We start from the raw sequence: 25,383 nt of genomic DNA on the forward strand, positions 1-25,383 counted from the left end.
ATATTTCACCTGTTATGATAATGTGCTAAGGCAAGACTGATCATGACCTTCCAAATTGATTCAGAACTTTAAAGAAAACTTATGAAATGTGTTGAAACAAGGAAGCAACTCCAAGTTTTCATTGATTTGAGCATATAATATTATCTTCAAATCTCTTTTTTTTTTTTTCAAGTGGAAGAAATGCCTCAGATTACCAAAAAAGCCCACCTACTTTATGACTCCACTTTATGGAAGTTGTTTGGCAAACATAGTTACAGATATTTAGCTTGATGTTTCTTTAGAATGCTCTTACTTAGAATTGTGAAAGTATACTTTAAAATATTTAGGATCTCTGTGTGTAAATGATTGGATTACTGAGGCTATGGAAGTGATAAGAAGGGGTTTATACCTTCTTTTTTCTTTTTAAGATGACTAATTGTGGCACATAATAGTTCTGCTGTCATGGTAAACTCCTCCTTAGAAACACTAATGCAGAATATTCCATGTGTTTGAATGTGTAGCAGAATTGATTTAGTTCACTTTGTTAGAACTGTGAATGCTGAGGCACATTATTTAAATCCATTTATTTCTCACAGGGGATTCATGATGTGCAAAACCAATCTGAGACAATCTATTTTAATATATTCTGTGGACTTCAGTGTCAAAGACTTTGAAAAGATAGTTTTGTCAAAAACTTATTTTTAAACAAAAAGAAAATAAATTTGCATATAGGACTTTTTCCTATCAGGAGAAGTCACAAAAAAAAAAAAAAAAAAGAGTATATTACTAGGAGTTCTAGCAATCTGTTTATGTAATTCCTGAAATATTACGTTATCTTATTCAAGTCTTCTAAAGCTCTGTTTTGAACAGTAGATGGAGACAGAAGTTCATGAACACTTCTATCTTTCTACAAATTTCAATTTATCAATTTCTGAAGCTGCTTAGCAGACCACTCAGCACAGGCAATGTGTACGAGACACGTGAGGGATGGGAGACGAAGTGGCAATGTTGCTCTCATCTGTGGCTTCTGGCATTGGGATAGTTCCTGAGGGTCCTGTAGATCAGTGAAGGAATGACGTTTAAGCTTTATCACAGCCTAGTTAGCCCACCTATAGCTGCAGGGTCGTAAGGTCTAACTTTGGGATACAGACACCTAAGACAAAACAAAAACTAGAACACCAGAAGAGATTTTATTTTTCTTTAAGCTTTTCTTAAAAAACTGATGCCAAAGGAAATTTGGTATTGGCATATGCCAATATCCTCCGGCGTAAAAAAAGGATACATGTTCTATGTAATCTGCTGCTTTAATACTCATGATTTTTTTGAAGTGGGATACTTTGCCCGCATTCACTGACAGGGTTCTTCAGCAGGCATTTTAGATGTTGCATAGGGAATTTCGTTTTAAGGGAACATTTAATACAAAAATACTGGTGGATAAAGATAAAGAATTATGAATCATTTACTCTGGTTGAAAACAATCTGGCTATGCCTTTCTCAAAGGACTCTATATAGTATAATTATTAACCATTTTTAAAGGATATATACAGAGTAAGTAGCATAAAAAGTCTTTTAATAGTAGTCTCACTTTTCAACTTTAGTTTTGGCTCACGGGAATTTTATTAAAGGTTTTGTCAGTGATTAGTCACCTTCAGACTAGTGAGTGGTAAGGTTCATTTCTCCCCAGTCCCTTTCCTTAGCACTTTGTCAAGGAGCTGAGCATTTTTCAGATTATTAAGGATATTATGAATTCTAGTCAAATATTATCAACAGAGCTGATTTGTCTAATTTCTCAGAAAATCCTACTACATGTTACATGAGCTTTCAGAACAGCATACCACTTTGTTTATAGGTTATTGACACCATACTTCAGAATGGTATGCACCACAAATAAATAAGGCAAGGGCATTATCAGCTATTTTCAATAAAGAAGTTAGACTGTAATTAGCTTCTCAGAACAACCATTTGTAAAGATTAAAATAATGCGACATTCCTGCTTAGTTTTAACAATTCACTATTAACTTAAAAATATGTACTCACGGTCTGATGATTTGAAAACCCACTGCACTCCACATCATGAAAAGCTCAACTCTTATGTGAGCCTAAACATAGGATTATTTATGATGCAAAATAAATCTTTATGAATTTTTTTTCACTTACTAGTAGAAATTTTTTGGAAATTGAAATCACAATGGAAGGTAGAGAAATAGTGCAAGTGCTTTATTTGTGCAGTCAGTTTAGCTTTTCTCTCAGTACCATATGTGCTTGTTTTCTGTGCTTATCAACAACGAGCATTTTGCTTCACCTGTGTTCAAAGTATGTTTTTGAAGGCAATGTCTAGAATTGGTCCATAACCAATTGATGGCTCCCACACAGGGCACTGATGAGTGTCCAGGCTTCTAGTCAGTTGAATATTACCAACACAAAATCTTTTTCCTGAAAGAAGAAGGGTTAACTTGGATGTTTGTTTCATTATAGATTGACTGGCATTGATACAGTAACTTCTGCCTTTCAAATACTGCTGAGTGAGTAATAGCTGGCGCATTGGGCCAGGTACATCTGGTGTATTCCAGTTCTGTGCTTGTAAGCATGTTCTTCTTCTGTAAGCATAAGAAAGGAAACAGCAGCAGCCACAAATAACTGAACTGAAATTTGTGGACATATAATGAGGTGCTCTGTTTATGATCAATGTCTTTCTCTCAAGTTAATGGTTAAAAAGAACTTGCTCCTTAAGTGTATACATTTGCTATTGTTGTAGATGACAATGCAGTTATTCTCTCTTAAAGTTCTAAACTCTGAAAGAAATCATTATGAAAAAAAAAATTCTAACTGGAAAATGAGGGGTTTGTTCTTTTCATGTGCTTAGTTACGTAGTTATTTCCATTCCAACTTTAATTTTAATAGGCTTTTAATTCTGAAGCTAGTATTATTTGTTCTAGATGTACGATATTTTGCTCTTTTAATATTTCTAGTGAAAAAAAGCACAGTTCATTTTCAGTTTTATAGTCTAAGCTGTCTAAATGTTATGCACTGTTTGCTAGTTTAGAAGAATAGCATTTATACCTGAGAACAGGAAGCAGCACAGCCCATTATGTCTGCTTCTTGCAGCTGAGAATGGTGCTTAAGACGATAAGACAGTTGTCCATGGAACAGCAGACAAGTGAGACCATTGCTAATGGTCACTTGTTAACCATCACTCTCTTCTAAGTGGTCAGTCCTCACAAGAAGTCTGCTATTTGAAATCACATAGCCTGTTATAATACATTAATGATGTCAGGCTATCTACTAGGAACATATTTTTTATTATATGCTCCATTCTCTTCCTTGCATTGTCCTACTTTTTGCATTTAAAAGTGCTTACTTCTGCAAGTAGTCTATTTGAACTAATAAAATTTAAATATTTTCCTTGTTTTCCTTCTTTTTTTTTCAATTATGTGTCTTGTGTAGTATATTAGTTTTTCAATATCTGTACTCCTCTGCTTTCTGATATTTTGCTGCATTCATTCTTCCAGCTATGCATGCAGTCTTAAGCTCAAAATGAGACACGAAGAAAAATGTGAACAGAGGCACAAAAAATAAACTTCCTTTGAGGGACATGCATTTCAACATGAGGATGAGATCATAACTGACCTTTGTTCTCCTGTTGATAGTGGGGCCACTCTCATACCGGATGAGCTCACTGGAAGTCACAGTTTTTGCCAGCTACCTGCATGTCACTGAGACATTTTTGAGGCTTTTTTGATCACTGAAGGTTTTTCCCAGGTCGTCTGTTCTGCACATTCCAAGGAGGATGAATGGTGCTGATGTGTAAATGCCTAGGACAGTGTTAAGGGTGTTACAGACACAGCTGCAAGAGGCCATAATTAATCCCAAACTGGAGTGACACTTGCCACATTTTTTTTTGTTCTGCATGACTCTCTTCCCACTTGTGGTTTAACTCCAGCTGGCAACTAAGCCCCACATAGGTGCTTTTTTACTCCACCCCGTTGGGACAGCGGAAAGAATCAGAAGAGTAAAAGTGAGAAAACTCATGGTTTGAGATAAAGACAATTGAATAAGTAAAGCAAGCGCCACACATGCAAGCAAAGCAAAACAAGGAATTCATTCACTTATTGCCATTGGCAGGCAGGTGTTCAGCCATTTCCAGTAAACCTGGGCTCCATCACATGTAACGGTGACTTGGGAAGGCAAATGTCATCAGTCTGCATGTCCTCCCTTCCTTCTTCTTCCCTCAGCTTTATATGCTGAGCGTGACATCATATGGTATGGAATATCCCTTTGGTCAGTTGGGGTCAGCTGTCCCAGCTGTGTTCCCTCCCAACTTCTTGTGCACCCCCAGCCTACTCGCTGGTGGGGTGGAGTGAGAAGCAGGAAAGGCCTTGACTCTATCTAAGCACTGCTCAGCAATAATCATAGAATCATAGAATCGTTTTGGTTGGAAAGGACCTTTAAGATTGTTGAGTCCAACCATTAACCTAACACTAGCAAGTCCATCACTAAACCATCATAGAAACATCTCTGCATTATCAACACAGTTTCCATCACAGATCCAAAACACAGCCCCATGCTAGCTTTTATGAAGAAAATTAACTCTATCCCAGCCAAAACCAGCACACCACTATAGGGTCAATGCAGAGAATGAGCATTATCCTACTTCCATTTCTTTGCCATCCATTGAATCCTTCCACTCAGCTCATCTCCCTGCAAGAAGCTCTACAAGCTGAATATTACCTGGAGGGTATCTGTTGTGTCAGTATGCATCTGCCTTGACTGCACTGAATTCACAGAATCAAAGTTGTTCTGCTATGTTTATTACATAACGTAACAGTGTTATTTTAGTGAGCACTGTGATGTTTGTTGCTGTCATCTTTGTCTACTATTTTTTAAAAAATCTACGTTCATAACAATTGGCAAAAGCTTCAGTGACACTTCATATAGAGTTATGTGCTACTCATCGTGAATAACGATGATAGAATTGAATGTTGAGAATGTCTTCAATCTCTAATGCTTTAGATAACATTCATTGGCATAACCACATTGCACAATAGTTTCAGAGCATTTTACAATGAACAAGGCAAATTTAAAAGCAGTTAAGGTATCATGTATAAATTTCAATTGGATTCATTAAAATTATTTCATTGTAGAAAAATCATAATGGCTTAACTGAAGGAAACTTGTTGACCTCCCTAGTGCTCTGATAAATTAATGCTAAGGAGCTTTTCACTGTTTAGAAATGTGTATATAAATAAGTTTTAAAGCTTGTAAAAATGTGTCCTCTTGTCTTTTCTCGTTCTTTTCCCCCTAAGTGTTCTTACAAACATATGCTATCCAGGACATTTTCAAAAGGCTTTTATGTATTTAAGACTAGATATTCTCCTGAATTATAAAGAATACACTTTAGATTTCAGTACTGAAGCAATGTAGAAACAAATAATAATATTTTCACTTCACCCTCTCTCTGACCCATTCTTTTGTACTGCATGTAGTAATGAGATGTTCTTTCTAGACAAGCAGATTTAGGTTTTGTCTTCACAATAGAAGCAATTTGAAAGAATCCATCAAGGAAGAATCATAAGAGACTGTTTTCTTGCTTAAGCCTGAGTTAGAAAATTGGATTAAAGACATCGGTATCCTTTATATTTTAATATAATCTATTAACTCATATGAAAACTGTAAGCTGAGTTGTCTTCACTACATTTTTCTTTTCACTTATCATATCTTGAGTTAAAATTTAAATGAGTTTTATCTGGAGCTGAGTAAGGTAAGTAGCCACAGCAGGCACAAATTTGTTTCTGTGACCACTACTTCAGAATAGCAGGCCACACTACTGCTTGAGTTATTGAATATTAAAAAATCTGCTTTGACAGTAGCACCTGCAAACTTCAAACCATTTTGCAGCTGAAGGAAAAGCATTGTTGTTTGTTTTCAGGATGACGTATCTGTGTAACATTATTTCTGCACAGACCCACGCATGGCCACTCCACAGGCCTCCCATTTGTCTTAGTCACTAAATAGCTGTCTCAGACTCTGCACAGAGTGAGTCTGTGCAGCCGTGATGCTTAGTCAGCTTTGCATGGGCCATTTGTGCAGCAGAAAATTTCAGCAATGTTTTTCTTTCTGCTACACATGTGCTAAGGACACCATCACTCCATCTTGCATCCCACCATCTTTGCAATAAAGTTTAAATGGTACTGTTAAAGTTACATATAGAGTCAAATCAAAAAGGAATATATAGTTACACTGATTCTAACCAAAACATCGTCTAGCCAAGCATCCTGTCTCCAAACACTGTTGAGGATGTTTGAGGATGGTTAGGGAAGGGTAAGCATAAGACAAACTTATATGATAATTCCCTCTAGTATTCCTCAGTCCTCCAACTATCTATATCTCAGGGACTTCCTGAACCAACTGTGATCTCTATGTACTCAGTAATCCCCAATGGATTTTCACTTCACATTTGAATGCTTTAACATTTGAGTTCAGCAGGTACACTTTTACAGTGGCAAATGTTATACGTACAGACGAAAGCTATTAGAAAGTATGAAGACTCTGCTGTATGCTTGCTGTTTGCTCTTTGCTTTTAAAAGGCCCTGCTCTGGCATTTCACAAATGAAAACAAAAAAGACATGTTTATGCTTCGAAGCATAGTCTCTTGTATCTTATTCATATTGCTTATGTCTTATTTCTGATCAGATGCTGTACAAATCAATCTTATTTGTGAGAATTTTGCCTGACAAACAAAATTGCAGCAGGCTATACAGGTCTGGGCAGCAGTCATGAAGAGGCATAGGCAAAAGAAATGTGAAGCCAGAAAATACAGCAGAGGCTTAAAAACAAGGAGACAATTAGATGAAAATGCACTAGCTTGTTGATTTTGTACAGATTTCCTGATGATTAATTTCTCGTTGTGATATCTTGGCTATTGAGTTATTTGCATATCTGGACAAGGTCCACAGCTGAAATGCGGCTGCACTTGAGCCTGTTCCTTGCAAATTGAAATTCCATGGTTGGAAGAATATAATTTTGATCCTGAGCATGTCCACACTAGTGTTTTAATTCAGACCAAGAGTGCATTTCCACAGAAAACCTCAGTATTGTCACCACCTTCACATTTCAGAGAGGTTCTGTAAAGTACAGCCTGGACCTTTCCAGGTGAACCTCAGCTGGAAGATGTGCTCCCCCTTATGCTCGATGTCCACCAGTGGTCATTCATTCAGCTCATGGGACAGGACAAGAGTTAGGCCATAGTAAAAAACAGTATGTGAAATGTGTACAGTCTGGACATGAGGTCAAACTATTCTGTTCTAGACTCACTTTTGCAGGTCTTCACAGCATGGTAATGTAGAGATGGCCTCCAGCCATGAGACAAGGCTGGAGCTGGACAGAAGGAAACTGCGTGGATTTTATAGATATTGGCCCCTGCTATTTGTCACTGTGGGTCCCCACATAACTTTTTAGTAGTAAAGGGGAAATATCACCACTCATTTGTTGGGGTTTTTTTAGTCTCTCTTAGTGGCATAGTGGGAAAACCAAGTATAAAGACAGACCTAGGGATTTCCTCCTGTGTAAGTGGGATCTGAAGGAGCTTGGTGTGTAGCTTTGTGTCTTCATTGCATTACCTAAACGGTGCAAGTGACAGCATGTAGCTTATGAGTCCATTAATTTTTAAAGGCTGTGTAAAAGGAAAATTCACAGTATTTTCCATTTTTAATCATCTTCCTCCTTGACTGTGGCTAATCTAGTAAGTTAAAACTAAAGCATTCATGTAGAATGCTTCCCTTAATAGAATCAGAGAAAAATAAATAAAACTGTTACTTCAGAAAGCTCCATTTAAAGAAGCATTACTTTTCTTTACACAAAATAATGTAGAAAGAATGACATGCAAGAGTAATTACAAGTAATAAAGCAAAACAAATTAAGAATACTTTATGTTTCCTCTTATAAAATTATGCATTTTTATTTATTTTTAAAGGATAAACTGTCATAGGGAAAAGCTGCTCAATTAATGTGCTTTAAATCAAATTATATCAAAGCAGTTTATTAATTTATTAGTGACATATAACTAACCAGCAGCCAGTGAGCTATACTTTCAATATCAGCAATACAAAAGGTAAACTACAATACTAGACACTTAAGAAAGGTTAGTAAACAGTTGCAAATTTCTAAACGCTCTTCTATAACTAATCCCCAAAAGTTCTAATCACACACACAACTGTACAGAGCTAGCTTGCACCAAGCCACCCCCAGACTGTGTGGGTCACCAGCAGCCCCATCAGGGGGAGTGGAAGTTCCCACATTCTCTGTGTGGGACATATGGCTGCTCCAGCATCAGGTGAGCTCCTGACACTCCTGACCACCCACTGACCCATACAGTGGAAAAACACCCACAAGGCCCCACACATGCCCAAAGGGTCCCTGTGTGCCAGCCCACATGAACAGCCCCTGGCTGGGTACAGGCACCCCACAGGAGGGTGCTCTGTCCAGGCCTGAGGATGTTTACAATCTCAGTGGCCACTTCTTGCAACATCAAACCCTCTTCCCACCTCCCTCTATCTGCTTTTACAAATTGTCATGCTTTTTTTGCCCTTCTTTTCTTTTCAAGGTGACCTTTGCTTCAGAAAACTCTAATTCCCTGGTTACTACTCAGTCCAGCTGGTGGTTGTCTTTCCCTCAGGCACAATAAGTTTGGAGCAAATGTCCCTTAAGACAATTTGGGATGTTTCACTCTATGTACATGGGATTTACTCATATTCCTCTTTTTCAACTGTTGCTGTCCATGACATATTGCAGTGGGAGACCTATGTGGTCACCTTCCAAATCTTTATTTAAGGGAAGACAGATTTGTGAAGTCAAGAACTGAATGTTAATGCCTTTCTGTACCATTATGTGGGAAAAAAAAAACAAAAGCTCTTTGTTTTCCAGATTCAGCTATTACCATTCCTTCTTCTGTTGCGTTAGGCTAGTGAGAATAACTTCCAAGTTCCATCAAAACCCCACCCTAAGGATTTTCAGATCACAAAATGCCCTTCAAATCATGCCAAACCATAAAATGGGGAATATTCTTAACTGCACTTAAAAACATATACATAAAAGGCACAGAGTATAAATCCCCATCTCAGAAAAAAAGCTGCATTCCTCTTTGTTCAGGATTTTAGAGTGACACATGAAGATACTGTTCTGAAATCTTCACAGTGGTCACAGAAAAAAAAATCTCTTAGTGTGTGTATTTCTGGACAAATAGTTACTCCTTGCCTGAATTTCTTGAAATGCCTTTGAACAAATATTTTGATCTGTTATTCAGAGCATGAAAGAAAATATATCCTCATCAAGAAAAGACAGATTTATGAATTCAGTTTGTGTCATGCGGGGCTGACACTTTGCCATGATGATTAGTTTTTAAATTAAGAAAATTTGTTCTTGCAATTAATGAGAATCAGCAGAGAACTGTGGAAACAAAAAAATCTTCATTTGTCTAACATCAGATATTAATTGACTGCAGTTTTACTCAGTCACCTTTTAGTAGATTTGGAAAGAATTCAAAATCACGAAGATCAACCAGCTTTAGCTTGATGCTGCTAGAAGAGCTAAAACGTGTTTAGGCTCTGAATATTAATTACCATGCTGCTTTAAAGGTTAAAAAAGTCACTTTCTCCCAGGGAGGTCATAGTTCTGTTTGAATAAAGGCTTAATTATAGGGTATTATAGAATATTGCAGTCAGCTACAGCAACAAAGCCAGCAAGTGTGTTATTCTTTCTTTGACAGTCCTAAAAAGATAATAAAGGCATGTGAAAAAGAGAAAAACACATCTGTTAAAAAAATTGAGGCAATTATGGATTAATAGTTTGTTTGTTTTTTCCCCATTGGTATAGAAGAGAAAAAAGATGTTACTGCTATTCTAACTACTGCGCTTGCCATTATTAGAGGCTTTTTTATGAGAAAGCCATATCAAATGCTATTTAGGAATAAGGATATGATTCATATTACTGCAATTGAAGCAACTGTTTTGTGAAAAATACAAGAACTCATCAGACACTTACTGATGTTAAATACCTATTAATAATTACTAATTAAATACGAAAAAGATTCTTTTGGGTGCAAGGTAATACATTTCATTCAGTCATGCCTAACCTTGCATACAGAAATTTATGCCACCATAATGTAGACCATGTAGCATTCCATATTTAGTCCTTATGTGATCTTGCTTTTAAACCTTGACACTTGATTTTGCATCTTGTAGGAATTTTACCATAGAAAATAGTATGATGGAAGTCCAACAGGTGTGAATGTCCGACATCTAATTTCTTCTTCTTTTCTCTTGTATGTCTTTCTCTTCTGCTTCCTCTATATTGTGAATTCCTTCCACCTTGTGAATTTTCATTCTTCCTATAACTGAAAAAATGACTACAGCCGGTGCAAAGAGATCTGTCCCCCTTTGCCAAAGCAGATGAAATATACCCCAAGGCCCTTTTTTCCCTAGGGACTTCAGGCTTCCCTTGCAGTCCTTCCTATGAGCATGAAGGTCTTGTCACAGCAGGCTAAGATGGCTCAAGGTTACAAACTCTGCCATCCCAAACTGCTCCAGGACTGCAGAACTCTTGAGTCCTGAGGCCCTCTTCTGGCAAATCTGTCTGAACTGATAATTAGCTTTGCAAACACCAGCCAAGTGATTTTATTGTTTTGTCTTGATAAGCAGCTGTCAGCGGTGCCTAAATCAGTAATGTCCATCTGAAAACTTCCATGTGCTGTAAGGTATTTCTAGTAGCCTTCTGACTTCCAGTTGTCTGACAGGAAAAGGTCTGTGGGACTTAAAAAGAGGAGTGTGAGTACATGGCTCGATGTGGTAATTTGAACGTAGCACAAGGTCTTAACTGATAGGCAGTGCGGATAACTGCAATGTTTCACCTTAGCTGGTTTCAGAAAAACAAAATTAACCTCAGTCCTAGTCTTTCAGTCATTTTGTTCTCAGTTGCAAGACAAGCAGCAAACGTGTCATGCTTTGTTTCTAAAATCTGATAACTACAGCACAGGAACAAAAAATAACAGTGCAGCTTTTCCTGCAATTTTCAAGGAAAGAGACAAGACCTGATTTGTTCAGATAAAATCTCCCTACCAAAGGCTGTATTGCCGAGGATTTACCTGCTGTCTTCCTAATAAATATCCTCTGTGAAATTGGAGTGTAATTTTTTTCCTAAGCTTTTTCGTGTTCCTTTTACTATTTTATTCATCCTTCTTTTCTGTTTCTCAGTATGTCTATCAATATGACAAATACAGTAATTTAAAGAGCTATGTAGTTGAGGACAATTTTGGTCCACAGTAAGAAGCATTTAAATCAATGTGTTACGGAGCCTTATTCTCAGTGGAAGACTGGGTATCTCACTACTTTGCACAAAAATTATTTCCTAAGTTTTTGTACCTTACTCACATAGAGTTATCAAGTATTTAAAATCTTCAGTCTATATTGTTGCATTGATATAGAATTATTTCAAAAAGAAAATAATGCTTTTTCACAAATATGACCTCTACAGTAGGGAAAAACAGACCAAAGCCAAATAGCTTACAGAATGAGTTCCACTGCCTGCACTGGAGACATTTAACTAGGACCATGACCTTTAAAAAAGAAGAAGGAAAAAAAAAAGCTCAGAAGATGAAAAGATGTGAAGATGTGTTATGAATATGTGGACCCTGTAGCTAACTCTGTATCTGGTGAACTAAAATTATCTTTTTTTTTGCCTTATAGGTTTTTTAAGTACTGGGGACCAAGCTGCAAAAGGCAATTATGGACTTCTTGACCAAATCCAAGCTTTACGTTGGATTGAAGAAAATATTGGATCTTTTGGAGGAGACCCAAAAAGAGTTACTATTTTTGGATCTGGGGCAGGAGCTTCCTGTGTCAGTCTCCTAACACTCTCTCACTATTCAGAAGGTAACAATCTTCTGAGCAAAGCACATTTTTTTTTAACATTATAGAGTAATGAAAATGGCCGTATCAGGTAGGCTGAATTAAAATTACACGAGGTCTGTAATTTTTCTAAAATACCTCCTGGCTAGTATTCTAGATTTGTATTAGTCAACATAAATATTTCTATATGAAAAATTAAATGCTATTATAGCAGAAATTTCATGTAACAAATGCCATGGGCAATATACTTTTTCTAGCTTTAGCAACAATCTCCGCTGTCTCTTCTATCACATAATTTGACCTAATTAAAATGGAAAAGGGCAGTGACCTTCTTGATTTTTTACACACTCTTGTCTACACTTCCGACATGTATTTAGATGCTTTCCTTACTTAATAATAACATAACTTAACCTTATTAAAAAATGTATTTAACTCCCCACAAGTACTGTGTGATCCCACACGAAGCTCTTAAGATTTGGTAAGTGTTTGGGTTGAGGGATTTCTACCCTCAACACCTCACCTTCCCCCCAAAAAATAAACCATGAATGTACAGCACCAGTACTGAACTGTAAATATTCCTGGTGATAAGATCAAATCTACAAAGACTTTATAAAAGAAGACAAGATCAAAATATCTATTGTTTATATAAGTCCATACTACTTCTATCACATTAAACCAGACAGAAATCTATGACAGAAGGCTAAGGCCTAGCGAAGTAGTTGTAGCAGGGCAGCTGGTAAACACACCCTATTTGGAAATACATAGAATTATGCCTGACAGTTTAGTCTATTGATACACATAGGGTGCAGTGAATAACTGTTGAGTAAGCCATGCCAAAATCAAGCAGATGGAACCATGAAAAACTTAACTAATCACATCATTGAAATTTTGTAGCGCGTGCAGTAAGTAATCATCACACAGGTATATTGACCACAACCAGTTTTTCCCATAAATGCTTCAAGGTCTTTAAATGTTTTTGTTGCTGTTGCTGTCTTGGACATTTCAAGAGCTTGACAGCAGAAACTATGTGCAGAAGTGGCCATTTTAGTTTAAGTATAAAACAGGCCATTTTAGTGATCTGACCAGGAAAAACCACATGAGGCAGATTCACCAGTAAGCTCCAGTTGCTTTTCAGTGCTCTGACACAAAGAAGCTCTTCAGACTGGGTCTTCCCTCTTTATATTAGTACATATAAAACAACCAGAAAGAACTATTGAATCCCTTCTTACTCTCTTCTAAAAAATGTATTTTAATTCAACATATAGGCAATGCTAAAAACACATGAAAAATACTAATAATTAAATAATTAAATAATTACTAATAATTCAAAAAATTAAGGTGGTAAAGAAAAAATTATGTCAGAGTAGAAGACTCAAGCCTATTAAATTGATTTTGTCAGAACAGATTTTTTCAAATTATATGATGCATGGCTTCTTTGAAGGAAATGAGAGTGAGTAATTTTCTTTTGACCTTTAAACTACTGAAGAGCGCAGTTATGAGAGTCATTTACATGGTGAAGAAGATATGATTGCTTGTAGCTGCCATTCCTTTAAAGAAATTTTTGCAGGACTACCATTGTGCTAAAGCCAGGGGACTTCCATTAAAGATGCAAGAAAACTGCAGTACAAGCAAGAGTTTTGTTCTTGAAACAGTAACCTGAAACCTTCATGCTTTATGTATGTGAGCATCAAGAACAAGAGAGATTTTAATTAGTACCCTGAGATACTATAAAAAGGGCGCAGTGAGTAGAATATATGGAAATTGAATTGAAATTTAGGTATATGCATCTTTTAGTATAATCAAAGCTTTCTTTCCTTAGTGAAAGCTGCTTTTAATTTTTTCTAATTTTTTTTTTAAATACATAATTGGATTTGCATTTAAACAATTTGCACCTGCAGGTTTGTTCCAAAAGGCAATTATACAGAGTGGAACAGCCCTGTCCAGCTGGGCAGTGAACTATCAGCCTGCCAAGTACACTCGGATATTGGCAGATAAAGTGGGCTGCGACATGCTGGATACCACTGATTTGGTTGAATGTCTTCGGAATAAGAATTACAAAGAACTCATTCAACAGACCATCACCCCAGCTACATACCACATTGCCTTTGGGCCTGTGATAGATGGAGACGTGATTCCAGATGACCCTCAGATTCTCATGGAGCAAGGGGAATTCCTTAACTATGATATAATGCTGGGTGTGAATCAAGGAGAAGGTTTAAAATTTGTGGATGGCATTGTAGACAATGAAGATGGTGTTTCCCCCAATGATTTTGACTTTTCCGTCTCCAATTTTGTGGACAATTTGTATGGTTATCCAGAAGGGAAAGATACACTGCGAGAGACCATTAAATTCATGTACACCGACTGGGCAGACAAAGAAAACCCCGAAACAAGACGGAAGACCCTGGTTGCTCTTTTTACAGACCACCAGTGGGTTGCTCCGGCTGTTGCTACTGCTGACCTGCATGCCCAGTATGGATCTCCAACATATTTCTATGCATTTTATCACCATTGCCAAAGTGAAATGAAACCCAGCTGGGCTGATTCAGCTCATGGTGATGAAGTCCCTTACGTGTTTGGGATTCCTATGATTGGCCCCACAGAACTGTTCAACTGCAACTTTTCCAAGAATGATGTCATGCTCAGTGCAGTAGTTATGACATACTGGACTAACTTCGCCAAAACTGGGTAAGTTTGAACCCCAGCATTCCTTTTTGCTGATAGCATACTTCTAAAATAGTGAGTAGCTTCAAACCCTGATCTTGCAGTAGTATTATAGCACTATTTGCGTAAGACGGATGGTAACTAGGGCTTATTCATATTTAATAGATTTTTAATTAGTGTGTTCCCTCAAACTATTTTCTTTCAGTAGCTCAGTGAGAATGATAACACACTGTATTTTTGATTCAAAAAATAGGGCAATTACTAAGACAAAGCATGTCTCAGAGAAAAGGCAGCTCACTAAGATACTGAAAAATCAGAGGCAACATGTCTGCTACTTGAAGAAGGAACCGTCAGGCAGATAGCACTTATGTGCTACAAAAGAAAAGTTCTTGTTTTTAGTGACCTTCACAGGGATGGGGACTCAGAGAGGAAGTGGAACAGAAAGGCAGACACTGGAAAGATTTTTCCCTCTGAGGGCTATAATGGCAATAACAAGTACTTGACTGGAATGAAAAAGAGACTCAGACATAAATTTTGCTTTGAGAAGGTTAAAAATTTAAATTAATTCTGCTTACGAAACAAAATAAAGCTATCAACGTTTTACTGAAATAGAGTTGTAAACATCAAGGAAAGAACCCTCAAGGCAGCTTAATCTGCGAGTGCTATTAATAATTTCTGTCCTCTTCCTATAGCTTTCCTTTAAAGAGTATTGCAGTGTTTCACTTGAGCAGCAAGGGCTTTTTTGTTGACCTTGAGTCTTCGGTACTGAATTAAAACAAAGATACTTGTGGCATAAAGGGGCTGTAAATCTTTCCAATGAATGTTTAATGGCAGGACTGGGCTCTGGAAACTGCAGCTTTACTGCACTGCAGTGAATGGTGTGCAGGTATATAAGAAAAATCCAGAGATGCCTAGTGTGAAACACTCAGCAGCTCTTGCAGCCTTTAATGAATCCAAATGACGTTCTAGGGAGAGAGATTCTGCAGTCTTAACAAAAACCTCAAGCATGAATTGAGTAAAAAACAATCAAATGCTTCAAGTCAATTTACAAGGCAAACAGAAAGCTTTTGTTGCTCTGCATTTTAGACAAACAGGTACTTTTGCGTGCAGAAATCCCACAGTACTGCAAGAATAGCAAATGAGCTGTGGAATATTCAGATGTATTTGGCAACAAGAAGTCATCAGTATTGGGATGGGCAAACTTCAGGATGAAAGCTTGGTTTATGGACAGAGAATGCTGCATGCTGGCTGTACAGCACACTCAGAAAGATGATTATACCATCAGTCTGTCTTTGTTTTTATAGATGAAGTGCCACATATACATAGAGGACTTCAGACCCTCACAAATATACGTCATTGGAATTATTATGGAGATGCAAGTTCTCCACAGTCTCAATATTACTTACAAGTACTTTATGACTATTCCCTGTAGATTAAGAAGTCATATTTAAGCAATTTTTTGAGGCTGACAGGAGCTTCTCACAGTCCCAGCTGCCACCATTACTCGTAATTGCAAGCACTTTCCAGCTGTTGCTACTTGAAAGCTAATTTCAGCAGGGTGTACATGCCATCACCCAGTTCTCTTCTTATGAACTCATTGTCATACTGCACCTAAAGGCACAACAGGTGCTTTGGGAGAGCCATTAGTCATTTCTGAAACTTCGCCATTGCTATTGAGACAGGAATGGGGTATATCTTCTATTACAGACTTGCCCCTTTACAAACAGTCTGAAATGTGATATTGAAATGACTTCTAGCTGTAAAATTTCAGTTTTCACAAGGAAAGGAAAAGAGCAACATAAGATACGTTACCTTGTTGTTTTTTTAGTTTATTTATATGAACAACTATTAATTGTTCTGAATAATACAAGAGAATGCTTGGAGGAAAATAATATTTTAAGATTACGTTTGCTCTGCACTTCTGATGCCTTCAATGGAAAAGGGAAGGTTGTAGCACCTCAAGCCTGCAGCAACAGGGGACATATATGGGGTAACCATTCTCCTTTCTACCCTCCCACATGCAATCTGGAATCCACATGCTCACTCAGGTCCTTCAACTCTCAAAAAGATTGATACAGTTCACGATTGTGTTGTTCGGGGCTTTGTTTTGGGTTTTTGCCAGCCTTGTTTTAATTGGTTGTTTCCCAGCCTTATTGTGATAGAACTTGGCTTGCTTTGTGTTTATACTCGTGGCAACACATGAAAAATCTGGTAACTGAAAGATTTTATTATTCCACGTTTCCCTGTAGATGAGTCTTGAACATTAAAACTGCAGATTTATTTATTTATTTTTAATATCTCTGAGACTTTTCCAATCTTGATGACCTCACAGAGGCTGCGTCCAGGTACTTATTGTATAATTATGGCTCAGGTGCTGCATTGTTCTGATGAACTGTGCTGGACTTTTAACTGACATGCTACCCGCTGCTAAAGAACTCACATTGTTTAACGGGCCTACTGCCAAGTCTGGGTTTGGAGGGCAGGTCAGTCCTGTAAAATCACTAGCTGTTGAAGACACAGCACAAGGCACAGTGCTTTAATTTTACTTTGAAGTCAGTTACTGAAGCTAGCAAATAGGAGATGACAAAGTGTTTAATGGCAAATGGATCATGCTTGAAGTGAATACATGGAAGCTGTATTTTACTAATCCTCCATTTTCTATCTTGCTATGACTTTTTTTTTTTTGCATTAACAGTCATTTTGGCCTTCTCAAAACTATGTTTCTAACATGCCTTAGAAATAGGAAAGCAATTTGTTACAGAGTAGGTGTGAAAAACTACATTTGGGATACAAAAATGACATGAAAATACACCTTTTGATTCCACTGTGTGCAAAATTATATGCGAGAGCTTCATTAAGAGGTGCACTTAAAGCTTCAGTCTGCTGACGGTAATACTATCCTAACTGTAACGGTAATTTTATATGCTCAAATATTCTGTTAGTTAGGGCGGTTTTACATCCTTCACAGGTACATCAGTAGGGGGAGAATGAAGGACATGAGGGGATGTGTGCCAATCCTTCACAGATACTCTGCCAGCTACACTCTTGTGAAGAAGGATATGAAGTTTCATAGAGTAGATATGAAGCCACGCTTTCATTAGAGGCATCTATCGAGTTTCTAAAAATTACCTTCTTTTGAGGAATTACAATACTCTATTTTTGCTCCCATTCATCCAGCTCTGCCTAGGTTGATGATGGGAAAGATAAAGGCCTAAAGGATATATCCTTATTTTCTTTGTAATTCAGATAAATACTCCTAAATTATTTTACTACCATTGATTCTGAAGCAAAAGCCTAACTGAGTTATTAAGGATGTGTATGTTTTGTATTCAGTTTGGCTTTCTAATGGAAGACACAAACTTACAAGGATTAAAATGCATTTTCAGTGAACTCCTTCATGAGGCTGTTGCATTTATTTTTGATGTTTTTGTCTGAAGAAATAACCGTCTCCAATGGCCAATCAGTGTTAGTCAAACAAAACAGTGTACTTACAGTTTGCTTTCCTTAGTAGTTATAATAGCTGACTGGGAGCATGGCAACAGTGGGGCATGGTGATAAGTAAGGAAAGGAGGCGAGGGAAAATATGTTTGTGTACCAGTGCTTCAGGCAGGAATGGCTGTGCCATTATTAATATTGTGGCAACATGAAAAATCAGTGGAAGCATGAAGAAATGCCACACAGTTTTTCTCTTTTTTTTTTTTTTCCATATGGAGAAAAGAGGACTGCTAAAAGAAAATAAATGATCAAGGAGCCTTTCAGTGTCTTGGAGACAGTATGTAACTGTTAAGACATTTTGCTCTCCAATGAAGTTAGAGAACAACACAAAAGAATAAAACACTTCACGTGCATTAATCTAACAGTTCCGTTGTACTGAGTGATAGTTAATGCTGTTGCAGAAGTATGGAATTCAAGATAAAACTTCTAAGATTCCCTATCATTCTTCCCGTGCGAATATAATGAGATATGAAATATTCATTTCCCACATTTGCCCTCCAGGTCAGCTACTAATTCACCTTGTGAACAGGAATGTGTGTTACTCTTCAGTCAGCATCCATTGCAGACATCTTTACTTTATATCGCTTGAGAAAAAAATGAATGCTTTGAATGTACATTTGTAGTCCATGAGGTGTGAATTAAATGACAATAAACAGCAGCATGTTAAATTAGGCAAAATCAGTGCAAACTGAAAGTGGGGAAAAAAAGTGATAGGTGAAACCAGATGATTCCGCACATTAATAAAAGAATACCTTAGATAAGACAAGAAAGACCATCGTATGGTCTTCTATCGTATGGAAGACACATTCAGGCATTTCATGATGGGGACATTTTTTGATGGAGAAGCTGTTTAAATTTAATGCTAAAGTTGGTCAAAATAAATAGTCAGAGAGCAAAATGAACAACAATAATCATCAATGTTGTTCTAGGAATAGGATGAAGAAAAAAAAAAGCCTCCCTGATGACTAGTAGAATTGGAAAGCAACTTATCTAGTCTCTATGAGAGCCATTACTAGAAGAAATGCAGAACTAAAAATATATTATTCAGATTATAGTTTTATCACCATGATTGCAACATGTTTTTAAAGGAAGGTTTCCTAGCAGCCTTTTGTTCTGTAATTACACAGTTGAGCCTCAAAGACGTCCAGAAACACAAAGGTAGAGTGAGAGGCTAAAAAAAGGAAAAGGAAATTTGAAGTTAAAGTAACAGATCAAAGGTTTTGTCAAAGATAGGAGATTTGATAGGAGTAATGGACATCTATATTTTATGCCTGTCTATCATACTGGAAAAGTGTTCATAAGAGGATAAACCACCCAACTACCTGAGAAAAGGACTCAACATGTCATAAGTTGTAACCTTATGATTTTATTGTCTCCAGTGTACATAGGAGGAGGACAAAGAAAAGTAAAAATCCTCTTATTTATGTCCACTGAATATCTTTGGTAAATTATTGTTAGTCTGTAAAACCAAGATGCATGCATTATTAGATCTTCTATTTAGGACTGGACTTAGTTATTCCATTTTCTTGTGAAAAAAAAAAAGTCATTTAGATACCTATCCTCCAAATTCAGAGAGAGTATTCAGACCATTTATTCAGTTATTAAGTGATCAACCCTAGAGTTGATGCGAACAGTAGAGTTCTAATACCCTCAGCAAAAAAATAACTTGTCTGTAGGGCTGAATGATTTTTTTTCTGTTCCTTGTTTCAATGGACAGCTTCGTGCCCACACGGAACCATGTAAACAAATCCTGAAATACAAGACTATCCTCATGTAATGTAATTTTCTCTCTTGTGTTTGGAGGAGGCAGCAGCATAATTGGCGATTCCTAACAGATATAGTTAAAAAGGAGATATGGAGGTAGAGAATGGAAGAGAGGGAAAGGAAAGGGAGGTTGATATTTACTTCTTCTGTAGGCTGTTTTTAGGGGAAGGGAATGCTAATTTAAAAAATGGTTAGTTTCTAAAATCATCATCTGCTGTCATATTTATAGTGCCATTAAAAAGAAAAAAAAAAAATTAAAAAAACTGCATGTCCAGCTTAGCTCATTGAAATGAGCGCTCAGCTGCTTCATCTCCTGTACTTTGTATCAAGTGCAACTTGGTTTACATGAACTAGGTTAATTTATGCGTTTTTTGTAGGACCGTTGCCAGAGTCTTTTGTGCTGTGATTCAGAACAGCAAGTGAGGAGAACACAAGATGGATTTTGCACTGTAACCCTTGCAGGATTTTGAGTTTCTGACAAGAAAAATGCTTTGCATTTTGATAATCTTGCTGATTTTTAATTTGCTTTAGAATTTATGTGTTGAACCCCAAAGTACTGTAGTAGTGGATATATTGAACTGGGCCAAATTCTTCTCTGAATTTACCAAATCTTTCAGTCTGTTCCTTAAGAACAAAAGAAATATTTTTATTTCCTTCTCAGATTCATGTTAGAATCCCTCAAAGTAGCAGCATACATCTGCTGCTGTACTGCTTGGAAGTGGGTATTACTACTCTAGCTTCAACTAGGATGAAAAATTACTAAGCAATTATCTTTTTGTTCAGAATTAACACAGTTTGGCTAAGTATTACCACATAAAATGAAATATAAATAAATAAATAGATAGATTGATAGATAGATCAATAGATAGATCGATAGATAGATAAATGAAATAGCCACAGTTCTGGAACCTCTAGTTTATATGTTATTGAGATGGCAAAAATTTGGTACAGTACAATAAAAAAAAAAACCACACCTAAAGAACCCAAAACACCTAAAACCACAAGCATAAGTAAACCAAAGTACCAAAATTCTATAGAAAAAAATTTTTTCGTTTCTCTCAAAAAAAGGTAAGATAAATTCTGTCAGACAAACAAATGAATACAGGAATCATAAGATTATTAAAGTCAAATTACCAGTCTGGTTAAAGAACTAAGGAATAGCTCTTTATGAACAGCAAAGGAATGCTAAACTAGGCAATCATGTTCATGAGCTTTTGAAAATGAAAAAAGAAAAAAAACTAAGATGCTTTAAAATCTGTAGTGGTGGGTCTTGGTATTCCCGTAACATACATAACAGTATATTGGAAGAAAAGGAAAATATTAGAATAATTTTCACACAAAATAAACTAATGCATATGGGAATGGAAATGAAAATGAAAAGTTCTTAGAGTAATGCACAGGAAATGAATCATGTACTGTCAGTATAATATATCACAAAGTCCCAGAAAATAATCTTTGCTGCAAAAGAAGATTCAAACTCATGCACAACAGAATACTAAACTCAGTGCTGGTAATTTTAAATTTCTGTGTTTTTTCATGCCAAGAGGAAGCCATATTTACATAAAGTTTACCAAAATTATAAGGATACATAGACATTAATCACGTTAAATACTTTTTGTGTCATTGGTTTATCTTTACTCTGAACCTATAAGAAGGAAAGAAAGAAGAAAAGATGAGGAAAGCATAATTTCAATTAAATATTGGGGTTACCAATTTTGAAATTATCTCTGTGCACTACTCTTATCCTTACTACTACTTAACTACTATAAAACTTGTTGATTTCAGCTAATACATTTCTCTTCCCTACAAACTGTGACAGAATTAAGGCTCACTGTCCTATGGCCATTAAACATAGTTATTTAGTAGCAATGAACGTACAGAACTTTCAAATAGTAATCTGCTAATGCAAATGATGGAAAGATTTGTGACATACAAATACGTCAAAGACTTTTCCGTAAAGCAGGTATTTGAACTTAAGGGGAGTAATAGCTCAGCAAAGGAACACAAAGAGAAATAGTTCCCAGTTACATGTATTAGCCCTGCTACTTCATATTTTGAGGTTTTTTTATGTAATATGCACAGCTAGTATAAATTATTAGAGTCACATGGACTTCCAACATTGCCATAGGGATTAGATGCCTATATTTACTACTTACAGCAGTGGAAGAATTGGTACCTCAAATGAGAAAGTTAATGACAAACCTTGAGAAGAACTGAACCTACACCTTTACTATGGGGAAAGGTAGTTAGTACCTCTCTAAAACAGCTTTGGATTATGATACTGAATCACAGAACTTCAGATGAGCTTTTGGGAGCTGCAACACAACCCTTTCTCTGTTTTAATGTAAAAAAGTATTATAGTATCTGAGATGCACTGTACAGTAAGTATTTTTTCTTTTGTTTATTTATTAACATCTGTTGTTAAGTTAAGAATGTTTTTTTTAGCTTCTGTTTTTAGGTTATGTTAATTATCGGATAAACCATTAACTAAAGGATGGAGGGTTTTTTGTTTTTTTGCTTTTGCTCATGTTTTTGGCTTTTTTAATGACTATAATATTGGCTGTTTTTCTTTCTGTAGAGATCCAAACCAGCCTGTTCCACAAGACACAAAGTTCATCCACACAAAACCCAACCGCTTTGAAGAAGTAGCCTGGTCCAAATACAATCCTAAAGACCAGCTTTATCTGCATATTGGCCTGAAACCCCGAGTTCGTGATCACTACCGAGCAACAAAAGTTGCTTTCTGGTTGGAACTCGTACCACACCTTCACAACCTGAATGAAATATTTCAGTATGTTTCCACAACAACTAAAGTTCCCCCTCCTGACATGACATCATTTCCTTATGTGACGCGACGTTCTCCTGGTAAATTGTGGCCAGCCACCAAACGCCCAGCAATGACACCTGCCAACAATCCCAAACATTCAAAAGACACACATAAAACATCTCCGGAGGATACAACAGTTCTGATAGAAAACAAGCGAGATTACTCCACAGAGCTGAGTGTCACCATTGCTGTGGGGGCATCCTTACTGTTCCTCAATATTTTGGCTTTTGCTGCGTTATATTACAAGAAGGACAAGCGGCGTCACGAGACTCACAGGCGCCCTAGCCCCCAGAGGAACACAACCAATGATATCGCACACATACAAAATGAAGAGATTATGTCATTGCAGATGAAACAGCTAGAACATGACCATGAGTGTGAATCGCTGCAGGCCCACGACACACTGAGACTAACCTGTCCACCTGACTACACGCTTACTTTGAGAAGGTCCCCAGATGACATCCCATTGATGACACCCAATACCATAACCATGATTCCAAATACATTAACAGGAATGCAGCCTTTGCATACTTTCAACACCTTCAGTGGAGGACAAAACAGTACAAATTTGCCCCATGGACATTCGACCACCAGGGTATAGCTCAGCCCTTCCCCCTCTGCCCTCACAAGCCACTTGGAAGAAAGAAAAAACAAAAAGAAAACAAAAAAAAAAAAAAAAAGAAGAGGAAGAAGTTATAATACCATCTGTTGAACACCTTGTCAAAATCTAAAGTAAAAACAAGTAAAAGAGAAGGACAGTCATTATTTTCTTACTGATCCTTCCCACAGAAACTCTCTGACGTTAAAGATCAACTACAAACCCTGTGAAATGTGAAAAGTGTACATTGCTGTTACGATACTGCTTTAAGATCTCAGCCACTTTGATTGAAAGTTGAGGCCAGAAGAAGTCACTTAAAATGGTGTTTTGAGTGTAACAAGCAAAGCAGAGTCCTCTGGAACACAGAGCCAGTGACTGTACAGGTGTTTTGTTTTGTTTTTTTTTAATAAATGAAATAAAAAAAATTCTTTATGTGCCATACCATGAATGGCCCTTGTTAAAAAAAAGACACCACCATGGGCTTTTACCCAGCATATGAAGCTGTAATCCAGATGGGGGAAATAATAGAATTTTATTATTAAAAACAAAAATGAAAAAAAAGAGGAGGACTGACTATGCAGTAAAATACGTATAGTTCTGTGCAGAGATGACCTGCCAGCCTGAACTATATTTAAAGATACTTTGTAAAAATGTACATAGCTGTGAGTTTAAAAACAACAAAAAAAGAGCTTTTATTGATGTTTTCAGTTTGAAAAGAGCTTTTAGAAAGATTGTGCATTCTGTTGTGACCTATGTGTATATACATTTGTCATATCACCTCTGTTTCCTCCACGCCCAAGGGAGGAATTTCTTCTTAATTACTAGTGGTAAACAAAAAACATGAGTTATTTCTAACATGTTTCATTTATATGAGGCCATGGCGTCATGCAGAGGATACAGTTGTCTGTGTGACCTGCATATTTTCTCTTACAGGTTGCACTAGTGCATGTTAAAGTATTCATAGGAGATTGTTGTTCTTTTCTGAAACTTTTTTTTCCTATAGTTTGATTCTGTGTTAGCCTTTGTTAATTGCAACACAGCAATGGATTGGAAAATGGAGGAAAAATAACACAAAAGAAAATAATTACTATTTTAAGCTTGTTGAACTGAACCAAGAAACATCCAATAATAATATATATTCAGAGTCCAGTTTGTAGTTCCTGGTTATTGTGATACATTAGGAAGAGCTTTGTGCCCTGACAAAAGCAAAGAAAGCCTGTGTTTTGGTCAGCCTTTTCTGAGAAAAAATAGCTCTATATTCACCAGCAGTTGCCGCAGAATCTCAGTTGAGAAAGCACCTTCTTAGCTTTGCTAAACGAAAAAAAATAAAAATTTGAAAGTGGGGAAATGGTGGGTTGGTTGGCTGGCTGGTTTTCAGAGTGTTCAGAAATTATCAGTGTGTAAAGAACTTCTCTGCCCAGTATCCTGTTTTGTGCTTGAGAGCGTACCTGTCAGAAAATACTTTTTTTGCTGATTTACTACACAGCAGTCCCGTAGTCAGTGAACATTATGGAGAGAGAAGCAGAGACATTGTCAGCTGTTCTGCATCTGAATAAAACCAAAAAACCCAGAGAGCCTCACTCTCGGGAAGAGCAAAATTCTTAGCTGATTATTCTGTTCTGCCCTTCCTTCACTATGAAACCAGAGACTAAGCAGAGCTATCAAAAAAAGGAACTTAGCAGTTTGATTCAGACAACTGATTTGAATGTGAAAAGCTAGAAATAAGTTCTCACAGATGAAGATTGCTTTATATTATGTCTTTAAAAGTTACTCCATCATCGAGAGATAGTAACCAAAGATATTTGAACAAATTGGTCTGCACTTGAATGTGATTATCCCAGATGTATTTTCTATTATTAATTCACAACTAAGCTGCATCAATATCATGTGTCCCATAAGTATCTAACACGAGATGCCTTGTACCTCTTGTTTTCTATGCTTTTTGTTTTCTAATAAATTGTCTTGGAATAGTCACCCCTACAAATAAAATCAAAGACAAGGTGATTCACTGAGGTCTGTTCATCTGCACAATTCCATGCTGTAGCAGGCAGTAAAACAAATTCTGAAGGAAAGAAATAAAAAGAAAGTTAATGACATGATAAAAATGCAACATGTGGCTGATATAATCCTTTATCTCTAATAGATGTTCTATAAGCCTG

At 36.8% G+C, this 25,383-nt stretch overlaps 1 protein-coding gene across 2 annotated transcripts in view; it reads left to right on the top strand.

Annotated features, from left to right (window-relative positions):
- NLGN4X (neuroligin 4 X-linked) overlaps nucleotides 1–23,227 on the top strand; it is a 139,333-nt gene extending 116,106 nt beyond the window's left edge. For both annotated transcript variants that reach the window (XM_068423443.1, XM_068423451.1), the window contains 3 exons: nucleotides 11,715–11,900; nucleotides 13,775–14,564; nucleotides 22,378–23,227. In XM_068423443.1, coding sequence (XP_068279544.1) covers nucleotides 11,715–11,900; nucleotides 13,775–14,564; nucleotides 22,378–23,227 — 1,826 coding nt within the window. The remainder of the gene's footprint in view (nucleotides 1–11,714; nucleotides 11,901–13,774; nucleotides 14,565–22,377) is intronic.
- The last annotated feature ends 2,156 nt before the right edge of the window (nucleotides 23,228–25,383 follow it).

This window comes from Nyctibius grandis, chromosome 2 (assembly GCF_013368605.1).
Source record: "Nyctibius grandis isolate bNycGra1 chromosome 2, bNycGra1.pri, whole genome shotgun sequence".
Lineage (NCBI taxonomy): Eukaryota > Metazoa > Chordata > Aves > Nyctibiiformes > Nyctibiidae > Nyctibius > Nyctibius grandis.